We start from the raw sequence: 20,304 nt of genomic DNA on the forward strand, positions 1-20,304 counted from the left end.
TTATACACTTCCTCCCTGACAGATGCTATTCTAATTTTAAATATTATTCCTACTTGGTTTCTTTTCATTTATTTTTAAAATTTAAGTTCAATTAATTAACATATAATGTATTATTAGTTTCAGAGTTAGAGTTTGGTGATTTGTCAGTCTTATATGTATATTACCCACTGCTCATTACTTCCTGTGCCCTCCTCAATGTCCATTGCCCAATTAACCCATCCTCTTACCCCTCTCCCCTCCAGTAACCCTCAGTTTGTTTCCTGTGATTAAGAGTCTCGTAGGATTTGTCTCTCTGATTTTGTCTTGTTTTATTTTTCCCTCTCTTTCCCTATGATCTTCTCTTTTGTTCCTGAAATTCCACATATGAGTGAGATCATAGGATAATTGTCTTTCTCAGATTGACTTATTTCACTTAGCATAACACCCTCTAGTTCCAACTACATCTTTGCAAATGGCAAGATTTCATTTTTTGATGGCTAAGTAGTATTTATTGTGTGTGTGTGTGTGTGTGTGTGTGTGTGTGTGTGTGTATATATATATACACACCACATCTTCTTTATCCATCTGTCAATGGGCATCTGGGTTCTTTCCATAGTTTGGCTATTGTGGACATTGCTGCTATAAACATTGGGGTGCATTTGTCCCTTTAAATCACTACATTTGTATCTTTGGGTAAATACCTAGTAGTGCAATTGCTGGGTAGCAGGATAGTTCTGTTTTCAACTTTTTCAGGAACCTCCATACTGTTTTTCAGAGTGGCTGCACCAGCTTGCATTCCCACCAACAGTGTAAGAAGGTTCCTCTCTCTCTGCATCCTCACCAACATCTGTTATTTCCTAAATTATTAATTTTAGCCATTCTGACTGGTGTGAGGTGCTTATTGTGGTTTTGATCTGTCTTTCATTTGTAAATGTAAACAGTATTTTAAAGAAATGCACAGCTCCCTTTCCCTTCTTGGCATAGTCTCAATTATCTTTAACCACCCCATTTGGGAAGCCTATCATGACTACTGCTCCACCCCATCCCTGCCCCTAGCCAGGAAGTAAGCTGTGCTCTCCAAAGTTTCTACCACATCCACATCCATTAAAACACTTACTATGCTATCCACATATCTCTTTTCTCCAGAAGACTGCAGCCTCCTCTGTGTCTTATCTCTGTATTTTCTGGGTCAATAAATGTCTCAGAAATAAATGAAAATGACTTTCTAGTCCTACTTTCTGTCTTGCACTTCCAATTCCATCTCTGGTTCCTAGGATGACAACACAAAATGTGGACACCTTTGAATGCACTTTTAGTAATTGTTGTGCTGGGACATAAATGGTTCCAGACAAACCAGAACCTATGGTCAAGGTTACCCTTCCTGTTCAATGATGTGCCAAACTTAAATCATCACTTTCCCTACCTTCTTCCAAAAATATTATTTTTGTTAATAAAACTATCATCCTTTCAGTAACTCCACATCAAATGCTGGAATTATATCTAACTTCCATTCATTTCTCTATTCAGTTCCTGACCTATAGATTTGAAATAAGATTACCAAAGGAAAGATGATAAAGAACAGAACAACAGGGACCCAGATTGGACTTTGTTTCTTGTTTAAATTTCCACAGCAATCATCCTAGCTCAGACTCTCAATGATTACTTAAGCCTCCTATTTGGTTGCCATATCTCCAGCCTCTACCTATTCTAGTTCATCCAACAAATCCTCTTAAAATACAGGTCTGATCATATCATTTCTATACTCAGAAGCCACAAAATTCTGCCAAAAGAATCACCCCAACCTAAAAACACTCAAATGATTACGTGAACAGACTTAATGATACTTGTCAAACCCAACCCATATTATCTAGTTTGTGGTTTTTAATATTTCCTTTGTCTAAAACGGTATCTCAATCTTCTTAAAATTCTACAACTTAAAAAAAAAAACCTATCTATATCTAGATCATCTCTAAAAGAAAAACAAAAAACAAATGATAACTGTAATGCTATGCTACTATCCCATTGCAGATCATGAACAATTCCTTAATATCAAGTATCTAGTCGGTAACAATTTTCCCATGTCTCAAACTCTTAGAGTTGGACTATGTGAATGAAGTTCCAAACAAGGTTCACACATTGCATTTAACTGACACATCTTTTAATCTCTTTTAATTGATAGGTTTCTCCATCCTCCTTTTTTCCCCCCACACACCTAGCAATTTACTTTTGTGTGCCCCCCAAAATTCTCCCATTCTGGATTTTGCTATTGTGCCCCACCACTTTCATTAAAAATATGTCCCTAATTCCTTACACATCCTGCAAGTTGGCATTTGGATCTAGAATCTCAACCATATTCAGGATTGAGTGTTTGTCACTGAATAGGCCGTATGTGGTATGACACACTTTCAGGGTCATCTCAAATGATACTTTTTTTTTTTTTTTCCCCAAATGATACTTCTTTCATGAGGCTCAAATTGCCTTTCCTGCCCGCCCATCTTCCATGATAAAAAGAAACACAAAAACTGGACATTCTTTTTTCTTTCTTGAACTCCTCATGGCAATAACCACAAAGAAACAGCTTATTATTTATACCTCTTCTATCACCAATTTGACCAGAAAGTTCTCAAACCCCAAGGACAGTCTTATCAGAGTTTGAAACCACTGGAGTGCCTGGCATAGTTCCTTAAGTAGAGCAAACTTGCATTAGGCACTACACTTAGATTGAATTCCAGTTTTCTTTTTACCTTTTTTGGGGAACTTTTTAAAATAAAAAAACTTGTGGTTCAAGCCACATCTTTATTTCTCTTTCAAAAATGGCATAAATTTGTTGAACATAATTAATATTTCAGGAAAAAGTACTATTGCTATCATCATTTTATTTATATCTCATAGTGAATATTTAATCTATTTCACATTCTTTTCTTAATCCTAGATAACTAAAATGAAAGGTAGCATACTATAATTCTAAATAAAGATGGGCTGTTTTTTAAAAGGGAATGTAACATTTGAAAAATAGTGTTTGAAGAAGTTAGGCACAGGGTTTCAATGTGGAAAATAAAGAGGCTACTTTCTACAACTCTCAAGGTTAACACTGTGGCCTAAAAACTGATATTCTTCATTTAAGAAAAAGTCCTATTAGATTATTGAACCTAATTATAGAGATTACAAAACATAACCACACACAATCAACCACAACCCAAGTGTTTCTAATAAGTGCCAGTGACTATATTATTTTTAAGAATTTATAGAGTCCTTGCAAAAGAAAAACAATGGAAAAACAACCATTTAGGGCTATACTGATGGTTTCATGGAGACTCTTCTAAACAGGCCTGTTTCTAACAGGTAATTTTTCTTTCACTAATTTAAAAATGTTACATTGACTAAATTGACTAATCACTGACTAATTTAACAATCTGTTCTTAAAAATCAAGCTGCAAAATCTTATAAGGGGCATTGATAGCTACTTCACTAATAAAAGTTGCAATCATATAGAAATGCAAGGCAAGTTTTGGGGTTCTGCTTTTGTCACCTTACTTCAAGTAAGGATAGGAAAACTCTGACCCATCTTCACCAATGGTACCCAAGCAATCACTAGTAGCATCCATACAACCACCCTCCTCCAACAGGGACCTCATATTTTCTAGTCTTCTTCCCTACAACAACTCCCCATCTCATTCCCTCTTCCTTGAGTCTGATTCCTAGGCTATAGCATGGGCACTTTTATAAATATGATTTAGCCTTCCTGTGGTACTCATAGATTAGAAAAAGTTTTCCCTGACATTTGGCAGAGTAAACAAATACATTATTAATTGGAAAAGAAACATCACCAACAACTGCTTTTCCCTCAAAGATATAGTAAGAAATCTATTTTTTTTAAACCCCATGATTGGGACGCCTGGGTGGCTCAGTGGTTAAGCATCTGCTTTTGGCTCAGGGAGTGTTCCCAGAGTCCCAGGATCCTATCTCAGAGTCCCACATCAGGCTCGGAGCCTGCTTCTCCCTCTATGTCTCTGCCTTTCTCTCTGTCTCTCATGAATAAATAAATCTTAAAAAAAATAATAAACCCCATGATTTTATTCAATTAATGAAAAGCTACTCTTTAACAGATAGGTCTGCTTTTACCAGTTACCAACATCATTATTATTAGCAGTGTCTTCATTATGATGCTTAACATATTATGTTCCCAACACTATGGTAAGTGATCTACATGCATTATTTCATTTAATCCTCACAGTAAACCCCAATATGACAAATGAAAAAAAATGAAGCACAGAGGGATCAAGCAATTTTCCCAAGGGCAAATTATAAATAAATAGCAGAGCTAGAATTGAACACAGAGCTCTTTGACTTTCAGCTTCTTGGCTAGAGTGTGTTACTTTCCAATGCTCTATGGTTTTATAACTTTGATGTAAGAGGTCTATTATTAATCCATTCAACAAATAACCAAATTTTATTGAACATCTGGCACTGTAGTAGGCAATGGGATAAAAATAAAGTCCAAAACAGACTGACATATAAAATCACAAGAGCACTAATAACAGAATACAAGCATAAATGTTACTTTTAAATCAATCTGAACTTGGATGCTGAAAAGGTTTCTGGGAGATTTCTAAAGTAAAAACTGCTACTTTTGTATGACAGGTGCTCGTTATTCATTCACCTACCTTCTTTGTTTCTCTATGTTCCCACAAAGGCCCAGGGGTTCTGACAAGCTTTTTAACATCAGTAATATTTTGAACAGTACCAATATTGCATTTCTTTTTTTTTTTCAAGATTTTATTTATTTATTCATAAGAGACACAGAAAGAGAGAGGCAGAGACACAGGCAGAGGGAGAAGCAGGCTCCATGCAGGGAGCCCAACATGGGACTCGATCCTGGGACTCCAGGATCACGCCCTGGGCTGAAGGTGGTGCTAAACCGCTGAGCCACCCGGGCTGCCCGCAATATTGCATTTCTGAGAACCAGAAATGCTCAAGATGAGGTTTCTGGACTATGCAAACGTTAATTCAGACTTACTATTATAACACTAGAAGAAAAGCAAGCCTCATCAACACCAAAGATCACCCAAGAAGAGTGCAGATCAATCAGAGTGCTTAAAAAGTGCTGGAAACTATGATCATACTTAAAGGCAGGCTGACAATTGTGCTGCCTGGGCCAATAATCCTCAGAGCTTTCTGTAGTAATGGAAATCAGTGAAAGGTGGCTCAAAGAGTCATGTGAGCTTCAGTTTCCATGGAGAAGAAAAGAGAAAGCCAGGATGCCCAGGCTAAGGACCTCTAGGAGAATCTGGATTCTCCCTCAATTCCCATCACTGACAAGTCAGCCAGCAGCAAGGTCATGTAGGGTGAAACTAAGGCTTCCTTAAATAACCCAAAACCTGGGGTCTGGACTAAGAGATTCCTTAAAAGCCCAGCCAGAAGCATAGCCATCTCCTCACAGAGAAACTTTGATATGGGGTTTTTGCTGATTCCAGACAATTGCCTGGTGTTAGTCCACCCCTAACAACATATATAACTCACTGGACTGAACTTATATGTCAACTTATCTTGTGTACAAAAGGAAATATAAAAAAGACTAAATGCTGACAAACACAGGTTTATTCATAAGTCACCCAAGGCACTTTAAAAACTCTTCTATAAATGATTTATTTACTACCCATTTCAGTCTCAACAAGTAAATATCAAGACATAAATGTAGTTCTCATTTAGAAGTGTTACTAGTGGAAGTTTATTACATGCACTGCTTATTTTGGCCCTACCTATTTCTAGAAGAGTGTCCTAAGAACGTAGGGATATTTATTGGAGGATGAAAAAGAGTAGAAAATGAGGAACTTTATAATCGTTAACATAGGAGAATAGAGCAAACAGGCAGTTCTTTAAAGAATATTAATATTTTCACCTTTTTCTAATTTATGTTAAAAGTGGTAATGAGCTCGTATCAGAGGTATCAAGGCAAACACCAAAAACCATAGTTGCATTTCATATTCTAACACTTAACCACTTTGCCCTTCCATAACCTTGATTGATCCAAATTATTTTACAATTTAAATATTTTTGTTTGAAGCATTGGCACCAACACCAACATTTGAAATTTTAGTTCCTGCTACTTTAGAGAACCTGTCCTAATCTTTTAACTAAATTTAAAACTTCATATATGTGATTTTGTGGCAAAGAGTAAATCTGATGTCTTGGGTTTTTTTTTTTTTTTTTCTTTTTTAAAGATTTTATTTATTTATTCATGAGAGACACAGAGAGAGAGGCAGAGACACAGGCAGAGGGAGAAGCAGGCTCCATGCAGGAAGCCCGACGAGGAACTCGATCCCAGGTCTCCAGGATCAGGCCCTGGGCTGAAGGCACCACTAAACCTCTGAGCCACTCGGGCTGCCCTGATGTCTTGGTTTAAAATGTCATAAAAACATGTTAAAGTACCTTTTAATAGGGACACTTTAGCAAGAGGTTCATTTAGGTCTTGCTCATCCATTTGGGCGTCTGTAGGGGGCAAAAAAGATAATTACAAACAGTAATCAGGTCCATCCTGAAGCTATCACTATCAAAATAAATAACTGAAATTTATACAGGTGTCATATTTGGATAGTTGAAAGTAATTTTAACAATATATTCAAGATTCAAAGGAGTAACTTCAAAAATGGAAGGAGACTACTTTTTCCCCCAAAACACAAACTTTGAAATCTCCACCCATATTAATCTGCATACCTAAACTGCTCAGCCAGTAACATTAACATCTGTAGATTTGCAAACATCAGGTTATAACTTACCTGTAGTGTCGTCACTACTTTTTTCCTTGCTTGGACTCAGAGTATCTGACAAATCAGATTCTTTTGCTCTTGCCTGGTTTTCTACCAAGAAAAAAAATGAAAGTAGAATCTCATTACAACTATATTAATAAAACTGCTTTACGATTTGAGTGCTCTAAATCTACTGATATGCAAAATACTTTTAAAATTAACTGAGGTCACTGAATCTCTTACTTCTTCACCACTCTAGTCCAAAATGGAATGCTGGTTATTACACGTGGTTCATATTAAATTATAATGTGGATCATATCTGCTGTGCAGAAGGCTGGGGCTTTTGTCAAGGCTGTCCACTGGCCAACTAGAAACAAAAATGAAGCAAGCTTTGCTAAAGTATTCAGAGAACTGCAACAAATATAGCAAAATTCCAAGACAATGTGGACATTGTATGAAGATGATGCAAGGGGCTTTCTTACATAAAAACACTAGTTAGGTTGCCTTAGCAATAGTTATATTTAGTAATATTTATATTTATATAAAACTCTAAAATCACAACTGTTATAAAAATGACATTTAAAGAAAATCAATAGCCTTTTATATCTAAAATATATATATATATATATATATATATATATGTAAGTACCTGAACCACATTTAGAAAGACCTAAAGAAAGTTTTGAGATTATTTGCAAATGGTGCACTGCCTCTGCCAATAAAGACATCCTAGGCCTCATTTTCAACAAATTGCTATCAAAAATCCTAACTATAAGCCCAACAATTTATTAAAGATGACTGACAGTTAATTAGGCTGTAGATCCTTATCTATAACTGCACATCTGCGTGTAATATGGCATGCCTTAAAACAGCATTTACAGAGACAGCTATTTCTCTGACAAAATCCTACAGCATCTCCCCATTCTCCACAGGGTCTCAGCCAATCTTTACCTCCCAGGATTTAGCTATAATTTGGTCCTTGCATTAATGGACACATGAGCTCTTTTTCAGTCAGGCTAGCTTCTTTACAGGGCTGAGATATGCCAGCGCACTATGATCTCCCAATTCTTTGCTGGAGTTGCTATTTTGCTAAACTCAATGACCATTCTCACTACTAGGCCTATTCATTCTAGAAGATACAGCTTAATCCCCTAACCTCTAAGTAAGTCTTCATTTCTCCAGCATGCGGCTTTTTATTGCATCTTCTCTGTATCCTATGATCTTGTAATTAATCCTGCTCTATTTTATATCATCTATGTGTATATATGTATCTTATTTCTTTAGACTATAAATTCACTGAGTATATATTATTTTGTATAATGTTATGGCCATTGTTTGTGGTAATACCATCAAAAATTTAAATGTGCATATCCACTTCTAGTACTTTTTCAAAGGAAAAACAGACTACATATAATATATATAAGGATGTTTATTGAAGCATTGTTCATTATGGAATGGAAAATATTCAAGATATGTTCCTTACTATTAAATAAAAATAAAGATTGTTACAGAACAGTATGTATATGACCCCACTTAGAATGAAAATAGCTATACATTTAGCTATGAATTTTCAGCTGTACATATTTATTCAAGTCTAGAAGGATCCACAATAGAAATACCCACTGTCATTTCTGGAGATAGGGACATGGCAGGTTCTGATTTTCTAACTTCATATTGTCATACATTGTTTGAAAATTTTTGTTAATATATATCGTTTTATACCCAACTAAATGAAGAGATATTTTCCATTTTGAAAGTAATAAAAAACATATCTAAAACCATTAATTAATATTAAATATATTTTATACAATATTAAAATATAACTTATTATGGCTATTCCATTAAGAACATCCCTAGAATTTATGGCTGAATTTGTGAAATAGATGATAGACTACAAGAAGCCTTTTGCTTCTTTTCTCACTGCCATTTCTAGTCATAGGCCAACTGCTGAGAGACACAGAGCTTAGATTAGAAGTGAAGTCACTGACCATGGAGGCTCGTGGGAATACAATCTATGACCTCTCCTGCATTCAGTGTGCCATAATCAGGCATTTCTGAATGTTCTAGTTTTAATCACAAAGTTACAGTTCCAAACAAGGCAGGCTACTACATCTAATCTATACATGGATGGAAAAGGAATCTCTCTGGGAGAACAGAAAAAGGACTCTTCTGATTTTAATATTCTTGGCAATTTTATGATCAAGATATTGAGGTAAACCAAGAAGAATGTATTTTCAAAAATATTCTTTTGGATTAGAAGGAACTTTTATTTTATATTTAGAATATTAGTCAGGAAGGTAAAACTAAAAGGTGGGATCAAATCTTCCAGTAAGATTTTACTAGAACGTAAGTTCCATGAGGACAGGGATTTTTGTCTATTTTGTTAACTGCTCTATCCCCACTGCAGTGAAGTGTTCACTATATAGCAGGCACTCCAAAGAGAGGATGTTTGAAGGCACGAACCTATTCTGAGTAAGAAGACAAGTCAAATCATGGTCCATCACTGTTATGTCCTAATATTATAATTATTATGTGGAGGCAAACCAAATGTATTCAAGAATGAAATAGGATATAACAAATGAGATGGAAAAGGAAGAGTATTTCTTTCCTCTCAAAACATCCATTCTTTAGCTATGAAGCAGCACCCAACATTCTAGTATTAAAAAATCCTTACTGGTTGATTTTCTCTGCAGCACTTAATCATTAAGATACATACCAATAATATATAGACGGAAACAGAAGGATAGCTACCAGAATCAATACCAAAACTGTTCCCAAACTGGAAAGTCTACAACAAGATGAGTATTTTCACTATATCTCTGAGAACACATAATGATGGATGGACAGAACAAACTTACTGGCCACAGACCACTTCCTACACCAATGGAACCATTAGTTGGTAAGAAAGCAAGAAGGGAAATGAGAACTAACATTTGTTGAATACTAGAACAATGCTCCTTGCTTTATAAGCAATATTTCATTAAATTTCCACAAATTTGCAGTTAAATATTGTCAATTTCATTTTACAAATGAGGAAATTGAAGTTTAAACAGTAAGTTGCCTGAAGGCATACAGCTAGTTAGTTAGTGGCAGAATCTGGAGTTGAAACCATCTGTTTTGGGACACCTGGGTGGCTCAGCCATTTGAATGTCTGCCTTTGGTTCAGGGCGTGATCCTGGGGCCCAGGGATCAAGTCCCCGCATCTGGCTCCCTGCGAGGAACCTGCTTCTCCCTCTGCCTATGTCTGCCTCTCTGTGTCTCTCACGAATAAATAAAATCCTGAATGAATGAATGAATGAATGAATGAAAGAAAGAAAGAAAGAAAGAAAGAAAGAAAGAAAGAAAGAAAGAAACCATCTGTTTTACCTACCAGTATTCTTTTTATTTCCGCCCTAAGCCTACAGTAAACATATAATGACTGCTGGTTGAGTTAGGGTTTAAACACAAAGCACATACAACCTATGGTTACATTTTGCATTAAGTGATATATCTGAAATACTAAAACTTATAAAATCTGGTAATTGGCAATTTCTAGGAACTGTTATTTTCAATGCAGAAACGAAATTCTACCAAAAACCACCCACGGAAGCATTTTATTTTTTTTTATTTTTATTTTTTTTTAATTTTTATTTATTTATGATAGTCACAGAGAGAGAGAGGGAGAGAGAGAGAGAGAGAGGCAGAGACATAGGCAGAGGGAGAAGCAGGCTCCATGCACCGGGAGCCCGATGTGGGATTCGATCCCGGGTCTCCAGGATCGTGCCCTGGGCCAAAGGCAGGCACCAAACCGCGGCGCCACCCAGGGGTCCCCCCGGAAGCATTTTAAAAATAAAACGACTTAGCCAAATCAAAAGAAATACTTTATAGTCAGATATAAAGCATTTAAAATGTAACTTATCTCAGCCATCCAGTTTGTTACAAGGATTAGTGTACCTCTACATAGTAACTGTGAGAAATGTTTGTAAAATGTTGACTGCTGACAGAAAAATCTCTGGGTATATAAAACTTGATCTGTATTACCATTCTTAAAGGATGTATTCACTTGCATGGACTTACTTGCTATAATTTATTTAATAAATGCCCTCATTACTGGACACTTACTGTTTTCCTCTCTTTGCTTTTAAAACATTGAAGTGAATACCCTTGCATTTTGTCCAATTTGTTTCTTAATATAAAAACCCAGAAATGGAATTGCTGGATCAAAATGTATGCTCTTTAAAGCTTTCGACACATATTTTAGAGCCAGTTTTCAAAAGCAAATAAGTAAAGACGGTACAAATCTTTTTCAATAATGACACCACATAATTTCAAGCAAATATATTTGAATTCAGAACACATTAAATAGAAGCACTAAAGTAGCAAGATATTTTTAATTAAAGTAGGACTGATTATTTTTCTAAGGCTCTACACTTCCACTTCAGTGTGCTGGCTATTCAACTAATCTGAGTAGGTATTTGGGTGGTGAAGTAAAAGCTATGTTAAAATCTGTTCTCATCTCACTTTAATAAGATGAAATAAATTGCCACATGTACTAAAAATAGTTCACTGCTCTGAAATCCAATGCCTGTTTGCCAGAACAATATTAGTGATGCATATTCTATGCATTCTTTCCCCAAATATGGCATCTGCCATGCACAAAATTCAGAATGGAAGCCACCAGATACTTGAAATAACATTCTCCTTTTAAATATTTTTAGAAGTCAAAATGGTTCCTGTTAACTTTTATAAAACAGAATGTACTGAGATGGAGTATTCCAAACTTTTATCACTCATTGTTTTAATGGACCAAAAAGATTGTGAATCTACTTATAAACTTTACTGGTAGGTTCTGATGAAAGTCCGAGAATGATAATGAGCACATCACACCAAATTTATTTGTCCAATTTCCCTAATGCAGAAGAGTGACTTGACAACATAATGCTTTAAAACACTTTTCTTCTCCGACAATTGTAACAGAAGAGAATAAACTATTTCAGGCAATTTCAAGACTACTCATTATAAATATAAGAAGACTTTACATAATCACTTTTATTTAAATCAAATTGATATGCCAAAAATTAAGAAAATATTAAATTTCATAAGGAATGTTAAAGGTATGACAACCACAGAAATAGAATTGCAAGCATTTTTCACCTGTTTTACAAAAGATTTACATTGTGTTTAATTAAAATTTTTATAGCAAATATAATATCAAATATCAAAAAAGCTGAAAATAATGCTAGAAGTGAGACAGATCAGAACAAATCTTTAATACCTAACAAAACCTATTTCAAGCACTTAAAATATATATATATATATATACCCACTTAAAAAAGAACCTTTCTAATTAAGATATCCTTCTTAAGACAGAACTCCAACTATCTTAGATTATATGATACTGTTACTGGATTGCCACTTGGTGAGCTATAAGAAATAAATTGATGGTTAAAATACTATGACCTTGGAAAAGTACACTAACCTCCATTATCCAAAAGAGTTGTCAAAACCCACAGAAAACCCAGAGAAAACGAACCTTTTGAAAGCTTTGTTTCTTCTACCACTTTGGTTAGATGCCCCTCGACGATCAGCTTCTCTGCCAAAGAAAACAAATGTTACTATCCAAGCCCAAACCAAGTAGCATTTCCCTGAGCGGGGCAGTGTAACACATTCCATGACCAAATTTAAAGATGATAATATTACTCCCATGACTAGGCTTGTACAAAAACTTGAAGCTGGAAGGAGAACTAAGAAAACTCGAACTATAATAGAGCAACCAGATTAATGCAGAAATCTGAGGTTGGGGGAAATTTTGTCTTTTATTTTCGTTAGTTTTTACCTTATCTAAAAAGCCTACACCTTTTAGAAAAGGACTCAGAACAAAGAAATCCTCTTTAAATCAAGAAACCCTCTTTAAATCAAGTTGAAATAAAGGAATTCTGAGAAAGTATTTAATTAAAGAAGTAATACAAATTATATTATACCAACAGTTTACTTTTCCCTATTGATACAATTGAGCAGAGATGCATATATGACAGGCTTCAATAAAATGAATCATTTAAAACATATTAAAATAAATACTTTTTTTGTTTTGTTTTATAAGGGATTTTCTGTAAATGTATAATGTAGTTTCTTTATAATTTATTTAAATTCAGATCTTCATATTCTTCATTTCACTGAGAGGAATATCTATTCTGAATATCCCCTTATTTAATCCTGTATGTCAGTTGGTCTCCTTGAGTTTACACCTTGGCAGCATGTGAAATAATTTCTCTGTTCCTTCACTCTTCAACCCAATGCAGCTTGGTTTACACCCACCAGCCACTAAAACTGTCCCAAGATTACTATAACCTCCTCTCTGCCAAAGGCCACGGCTCCTTTAAATAATTTTCATTTTGTAATATGCTCTTTGTAGTATGTGGCACTGTTTGCCCCTGCTCCTTAAAAATTTTTCTTAAAGTCAAAATAATGGGTTTAGATAATTTTAAAAGGCAGTCCACCCCATCTTTTGTCCTATTCCACACTCCATTCTTGAAATTCATTTCCTAGAAGCAATTTTTTTTTAAGCAATAACTTTTAACTTCAAGCCATTTCTTCTGGTATTCACATTTATAGTTCTAAAATACTGCTATTTTACTTTTCCATTTTAAACACTATTTATTGACAACCTCTAATAGATGACTAAAAAAAAGGACTCTGGGTCCTTTTTAACTATCATCCTCCTAAGGGATACATTTTGTCCATCTATACTTAGTATCTATGGTACTATGACTATTATTTATATTTGAATCATATAATATGCTACAATTATCTTTCTCTGCTTGTACCTTCTTATACAACATGTAGTGATTTTGGAGTTTGCAATATTTTATTTTGCTAACTTTTTATATATCTATCTCAAACACAGCCCAAGTTCTTAACAGAACCATAAAAACTCTCAATACTGTCAAACATATCAGGTAATCCATCATATTATATATCCCTGACCAGCTGGGATATGTTTAAGTCTGGGCTGTATCCTGCTCCAGTCTGGGCTGTATCCAAAATCCTCTACCCCCAGAATCCAAATCTTTCTTCTTCTGTTTTAATCCCTTGTTTTAGCGTAAAGTATCCTCAGTTAATTTCCTGAAAGGGGACTCATAGAAGGTTAAATGCTTTGACTTTGTTCCTCTGAAAATGTTAGTGTTCTCACATTTGACTGATGGTGTGACTAGATACACAATTCTACAGGAAATAATTTCCTTCAGAATTTTGAAAGTATTGTACCACAATTTTCTAGCTTCAAATGAGATGGTGAGTGCTGTTCCTCAGTAGGCATGGTAGAGACTTCTTGTGCTCAGTAGAGTATGGTATGCCTGTTCTTTCTAGGCACCTGGGAGACTGCATGTTTCAAACTCTGTAGCACTAAGGAAGGTCCACATGACTGGTTCTCGCCAGGGATAAACCATTTAAGAAAGAGTAGGAGTAAAAAAAAAAAAAGAAAAGAAAGAGTAGGAGTTTTCTATACTGCTTTCTTCTCCCCGTTCTAGAAACTATGTGCTGAGATGGCAAAATTCTTTATCGTAAGATGGTAAAGCCTCCATTAACCTAGATCCCTGAATAACATGGAAAAGTATTCTCACCTTCACCATGGACATGGAGCATGAGTGCAAAAAAATATTTGTTGAATTAAGCCATTTAGATTTCAGAAGTTTATTTATTGCTATATTATAATTTAGTTTATTATGATTAACAGAGTATGAGATCCTTTGTTTCTCTCTCACAATTTTCAGAATCTTCTCTTTATCCCTGGTGTTATTATATTTCATATACTTAGGACATGGTCTTTTTTTTTTTTTGAGGTGAGATTCACATAATATAAAATAATTATTCTAAAGAGAACAATTCAGTGGCATTTAGTATATTCACAATGTTATGCAACTGCAAACTCCATCTAGTTCCAAAACATTTTCACCACCCCAAAAGGAAACCTCATGCTCATTAAGAATTTACTTCCATCCTCCCTTCCCAGCCCCAGCTATTACTCATCTGCTTTCTGTCTCTGAATTCCTATTCTGGATATTTCATATAAATACCATCACATAATATGTGAATTTCTGTGTCTGGCTTAGTGTGTGTGTTCTAAAATATATTGTGTTGAGTAATCAGTGCATCCTTTCAGTTTAGAAGCTCATATTTTCAACTCTGGGGAATTACCTCCTCTTCTATTTCACTGATAAATTCTTCTCTCACTCTCCCCTTTCTCACACTCTGGAAATCTTATTATTCAGATATTAGATTTCCAGGATCAATATCCTAATTTTTAAAAAATTCCCCTTGGTCTTTACTTAGATAAAACCTCAAACCAACTCTTGTCTTTTTTGTTATATTTTCTGGAATATTTCCTCTACCTTCTCTTCTAACACTAACTCAAAAGGATATATGCACCCCTATGTTCATTGCAGCATTATTTACAGTAGCTGAGATATGGAAACAACCTAGATGCCCAATGATGCATGAATAGGTAAAGAAATATATTACTCAACCATAAAAAAGAATGAAATCTTGCCTTTTGGAATAACATGGATGGATCCTAAGCATGCTATACTAGGTTAAATAAAGTCACACAGAGAAAAATAAATACCATATGATCTCATTTAACATGTGGAATTAAAAACAACAACAAACTCATAGATACAGACAACAGACTGGTGGTTGCCAGAGGCAGGAGGTGAGGGAGTAAGAGAAATGGGTGAAGGGGAGCCAAAGGTTTCAAAAAAAAAAAAAAAGCCCTAGGCATAATGCAGAACACAAAAACCATATGTGAAGGGACATATATATTTGACCTCAAGTAAATTAAAATTTTTCTTTTTTAACTTAATTTTTTTTTTAAGATTGCATTTATTTATTCATGAGAGACACACAGAGAGAGGCAGAGACACAGGCAAAGGGAGAAGCAGGCTCCCTGTAGCAAGCCTGATGCAGGACTCAATCCCAGGACCCCAGGATCACGCCCTGAGCTGAAGGCAGACGCTCAACCACTGAGCCACCCAGGCATTCCAAATTAATATTTTTTGATCAAACTCACTATAAACACAGGTAAAGGGCCAGTGACAGACATGGAGAAAGTATTTGAAAAATAAATAGCAGATAACAGGTTACCATTTATCATTCATTCATTGAACAATTAATTAGGGAGGACCTACTATATGCCAGATAGTCTCCTAGATGCTGGAAACATTAGAATGAACAAATGACAAAATTCCTGCCTTCCTAGTTCTTCATTCTAATGGGGTAAGGAGGGAAATATGCTAAATAAACAAATGAAACATCAGATGGAGATTATGCAGAAAAATAAAGCACAGAAGAAGGAAGGGAACACAGGGATAGCAAAGATATGAGGCCCTCCAAAAATGGATGAGAAAAAGTCAAACACAACAGAAAAGGGGCAAAGAATAACAATACTGAATTCAGAGGCCAAGAAAAGAAAATGCCCAGTCAACGTGAAATTTACGGTCTACCTACAGAAACAATGCCATGGCATTATTCACTCATCAGTTTGGCAAACATTCAGTACCAGGAGGGCTGAGTATATGAGTAATCTTATGTCATTCTGGTGGGAGTGTAAATTGGTTTTTTTTTTTTTTAGAGGGCAATTTTGACAGAACTCATCCAAATGTTGAAAGCACATGTACTTTGACACAGAGTCTCTATTCTGTGTATTACTCTGGAAAGAGACAACGTACAAAGATTTTCAATGCAGTACTGTCTGTATTTAGGGAGGGAGTAGATTACAAAATTTTTATAGTTCTACCAAGAAAAAAAAATGTGTTAATCTCCAAAGTCTCTGTCAACAACAAAAATTCATTTTAAACAGTATTTACCTACTATATTTGCATAATTTTAAAATGTTGATGCCTAGTCTAGCTCTCTCTCTTAGGTCTCAGAACACTACTAACTTCTTCCCAAACATCTTCACCCAGAAATCCCTCAGGAAGTTCATCTCACCAAGTCTAAAATGGAATTTCTCTTCCTTTGTCTTGGATGGATTTGGGATCTCTCCTCAAATATAGTCTGTCATTCCTATTTCTAATGAGCTATATACTGCAACTATATATTTTTGTCTACCTTTCTCAATATACTATGAACTCTTTGAGGAAAACACTTCAAATATTTACTGTGTACCAGATAGAATACTAGGTACTCTTCATGGATTATTACCAAGATATATGTTATATATTTAGGAATTTAGAGTCTAGTGGAAGTAGGAAGGTATCTCATCAATAATTTAATTCCCAAGACAATTCTGACATAAAACAGGTTTCCACAAATGTTGTTACATGAATTTAGCAAATAATAAAATAATACGAATGCAGACTTTGAAAGCCATTACAATCTTTCTCTAGTATGTTGAAGATTTAAGTGCCACCATGTTTAAAAAATCCTAAACAAACAAACAAACAAAAAATCCTAAACATACCTTAGGAGTAATTTACTGTTCAAAATGCTCACCCATAGAACAAAATCTGAAGTCCCTACCAGACCTACAAAGTCTACATGATCTAGCACAGGGGTCAGCCAACTATAGCCCTAAGGGTCAAATGCCACCTGCTGCCTGTTGGGTAATATGGTTTTAGAGGAACACAGCAGGTCCATTCATGTACATGCTGTCCATAGCTGCTTTCCACTACAATGGCAGTTTAGTAGTTGCAACTACTAGAGACTTTATAGCTTGGAAAGCCTAAAATATTTATTATCTGCTCCGCCCCCCCTTTAAAGCTATTTTTATTGTTCTAAAACTCCTATTTCAGACCAGTCCCAGTTTTCATAGTTTCTATCTCACATGCTCTTTCTCCAGACACATGTACATCTCATTCAGTTTAGTCTCAAATCTGTTCAAATCCCACATGCTACCTTTTAACTACCTTTGGTCTTACTTACATTTTTAAATTTTTCTTCAGTGGACTTATTACTACCTGACATTAGTTTATTAGTTTTTCTTTCCTCCAAAGAATGTAAACTCCATGATGGCAAAGCTTTCCCAACAGCTAAAATAAGACCTGGCATATATATTAATGTACATGCTTAATAAATATTTATTGAATGAATGGATTGAACATCTATCTTTAAAGGAACCAAACCTGGAAAAACTATTTGAATGTTTTCCTTGTTCTAAAAAACTAAGATTTAAATATGCAAAATGTTTTGCACAGTACTAGTATCAAAGTGCTAAATAATGATTACCTGTTGCTATTGTCACTACTGAAATTACTGAAGGTAATATTCTCAAACCTGGTGAATCATTAGTGGCCTGTAATAAATAATTGAGGAAAAGGGGCACCTGGGTGGCTGTCAGTTAAGTATCTGTCTGCCTTTTTGGCTCAGGTCATGATCTCAGGGTCCTGGGATCGAACACTACATCTGACATCCCTGCTCAGTGGGGAGTCTGTTTCTGACTCTCTCTCTGCCCCTCTCTGCTACTTGTGCTCTCTCTCTCAAACAAATAAAATCTTAAAAAAAAAATTTTTTTTTAAATAATTGAAGAATATTTTTTTAAAAAGTTTCTGGGGCGCCTGGGTAATTCCATCAGTTAGGAATCAAGCCCAACTCTTGATTTCAGCTCATGTCTTGATCTTAGGGTTGTGGGTTTGAATCAGATGTTGTAGTCCATGCTAGGCATGGAGCTTACTTTTAAAAAAGTTTCTAACCACTGGTTCTCAAACTTGGGGTGGGCACCTCAATTCTTTGGGAGTACTAAAAGTCAGAAGCCACTCAGATTCAGAAGAGAACTTCCATGTAATGATAAATGCAGGTCTTGAATGAGCTATTTGGCTCAGGACAACTGAAAGATGAGTTAGAAGATTTTCTTTCCTCTTAAAAAGTCCCTCTTGAGGGATACTCTAGAGAGACACTTATTCATTTTCTCCTATTTTTTATTTGTTTTTAAGAAAGATTTTATTTTTTATTTTATTTTTTATTTTTATTTTTTTTAATTTTTATTTATTTGTGATAGTCACAGAGAGAGAGAGAGAGAATGAGGCAGAGACACAGGCAGAGGGAGAAGCAGGCTCCATGCACCGGGAGCCCGATGTGGGATTCGATCCCGGGTCTCCAGGATCGCGCCCTGGGCCAAAGGCAGGCGCCAAACCGCTGCGCCACCCAGGGATCCCTAAGAAAGATTTTATTAATTTGACAGAGAGAGAGAGAAAGAGAGCACAAACAAGAGGAGCAGCAGAGGGAGAGGGAGAAGCAGGCTCCCTGCCCAGCAGTGACCCTGGGATCACAACCTGAGCTGAAGGCAGATGCTTAACTGACTGAGCCACCCAGATGACCCATTTTCTCCTACTTTAAAAAAAAAAAACATATTTATTTATTTATGAGAGAGAGAGAGAGAGAGCGCTCTCAAGCATGAGTGGGGGGGACAGGCAGAGGGAGAAAAGTAGACCTTCCGCTGAGCAGAGAGCTGGATGTGGGGCTCCATCCCAGGACCCTGAGATCACCATCCCAGCTGAGGGTAGACACTTAAACAACTGAGCTACCCAGGGGCTCCAACCCATACTTTATTTATTGTGAAAAATAACACACAGAAAGGGACAAACAACACAAGGGTACAGGTTAATAAAATTTTTAAAAGCAAATGTCTATATGACTACAGCTCAAATCGAGAAACAGAACCTAACCACAACCCCCTAAAGCTTCCCACATTTCCCTTTCCAATCAAAACCCCATAAAGGTAACTACTATCCTGACTTTTGTATTTAATTTCTTGCATTTCTTTATAATCACACTACCTAAACTGTGCATGACTAAATAATATAATTTTAGTGGTTTGAACTTCACGTTAAGTGGAATACTACAGTATATAGTGTTTTGTGTCAGGCTTCTTCTTCTTTTTTTTTTTTTTTAAGATTTATTCATGAGACACACACAGAGGCAGAGGCAGAGGCAGAGGCAGAGGCAGAGGCAGAGGCAGAGGCAGAGGGAGAAGCAGGCTCCTCACAGGGAGCCGGATCTGGGACTGATCCCAGGACCCCAGGATCACAATCTGGGCCAAAGGCAAACACTCAACCAATGAGCCACCCAGGTGCCCTGTTTTGTGTCAGGCTTCTTTCATTGAATATGCCTCAGTGTATATATATTCATTTGACTACTAAAGGTCTTTTAGGTTATTTCCAATTTTGAACTGCAAATAATGCTGCTGTGAATATTCTTGCATTTGTACCTGATACGTATATGTAGGCATTTCTGTAGGGAACCTATCAAGGAGCAGAACTGATGGGCACAGTAAGTCTGACATTTGAGAACCATCACCTAAGCATTTAGTTTAGTCAGAAAACATCTGATAGAACTGCAAAAACTGTCAAATCTGTAAAAGACTGAATAGAACAAAACAAATTTATTTCTTGGGTGATAAAAATAAATTATGTACTAACATATTACTACATGGCACAAAATAAAAATAAAAAACAATGCATTCAAAAGAAGTGCAAGGAGCACAGGTGTGCCTAGCCTGGACTAAATTCTTTAAGCTAAAGAGCTACTTTCCTCACATGATATATACAACCAACTGAAAGCAGAATATAAACTCAAACAGCACTATCAGATACTGATGTCAGCTGCCTAG

The 20,304-nt window shown here is 35.8% G+C and overlaps 1 protein-coding gene across 40 annotated transcripts in view; it reads right to left on the minus strand.

The window, feature by feature from the left end:
- Positions 1-20,304, minus strand: part of SLMAP (sarcolemma associated protein) — a 146,130-nt gene that overhangs the window by 24,848 nt on the left and 100,978 nt on the right. For 28 of the 40 annotated variants that reach the window (XM_077858408.1, XM_077858409.1, XM_077858400.1 and 25 more), the window contains 3 exons: positions 12,238-12,297; positions 6,756-6,836; positions 6,409-6,468 (listed from right to left, as the gene is read on the minus strand). In XM_077858408.1, the coding sequence (XP_077714534.1) occupies positions 6,409-6,468; positions 6,756-6,836; positions 12,238-12,297 (201 nt within the window). Of the gene's footprint in view, positions 1-6,408; positions 6,469-6,755; positions 6,837-6,968; positions 7,068-12,183; positions 12,298-20,304 lie in introns of those variants that run through there. The other 12 variants (XM_077858371.1, XM_077858391.1, XM_077858379.1 and 9 more) reach the window with 2 other exon arrangements.

Source organism: Canis aureus, chromosome 19 (genome assembly GCF_053574225.1).
Source record: "Canis aureus isolate CA01 chromosome 19, VMU_Caureus_v.1.0, whole genome shotgun sequence".
Classification (NCBI taxonomy): Eukaryota; Metazoa; Chordata; class Mammalia; order Carnivora; family Canidae; genus Canis; species Canis aureus.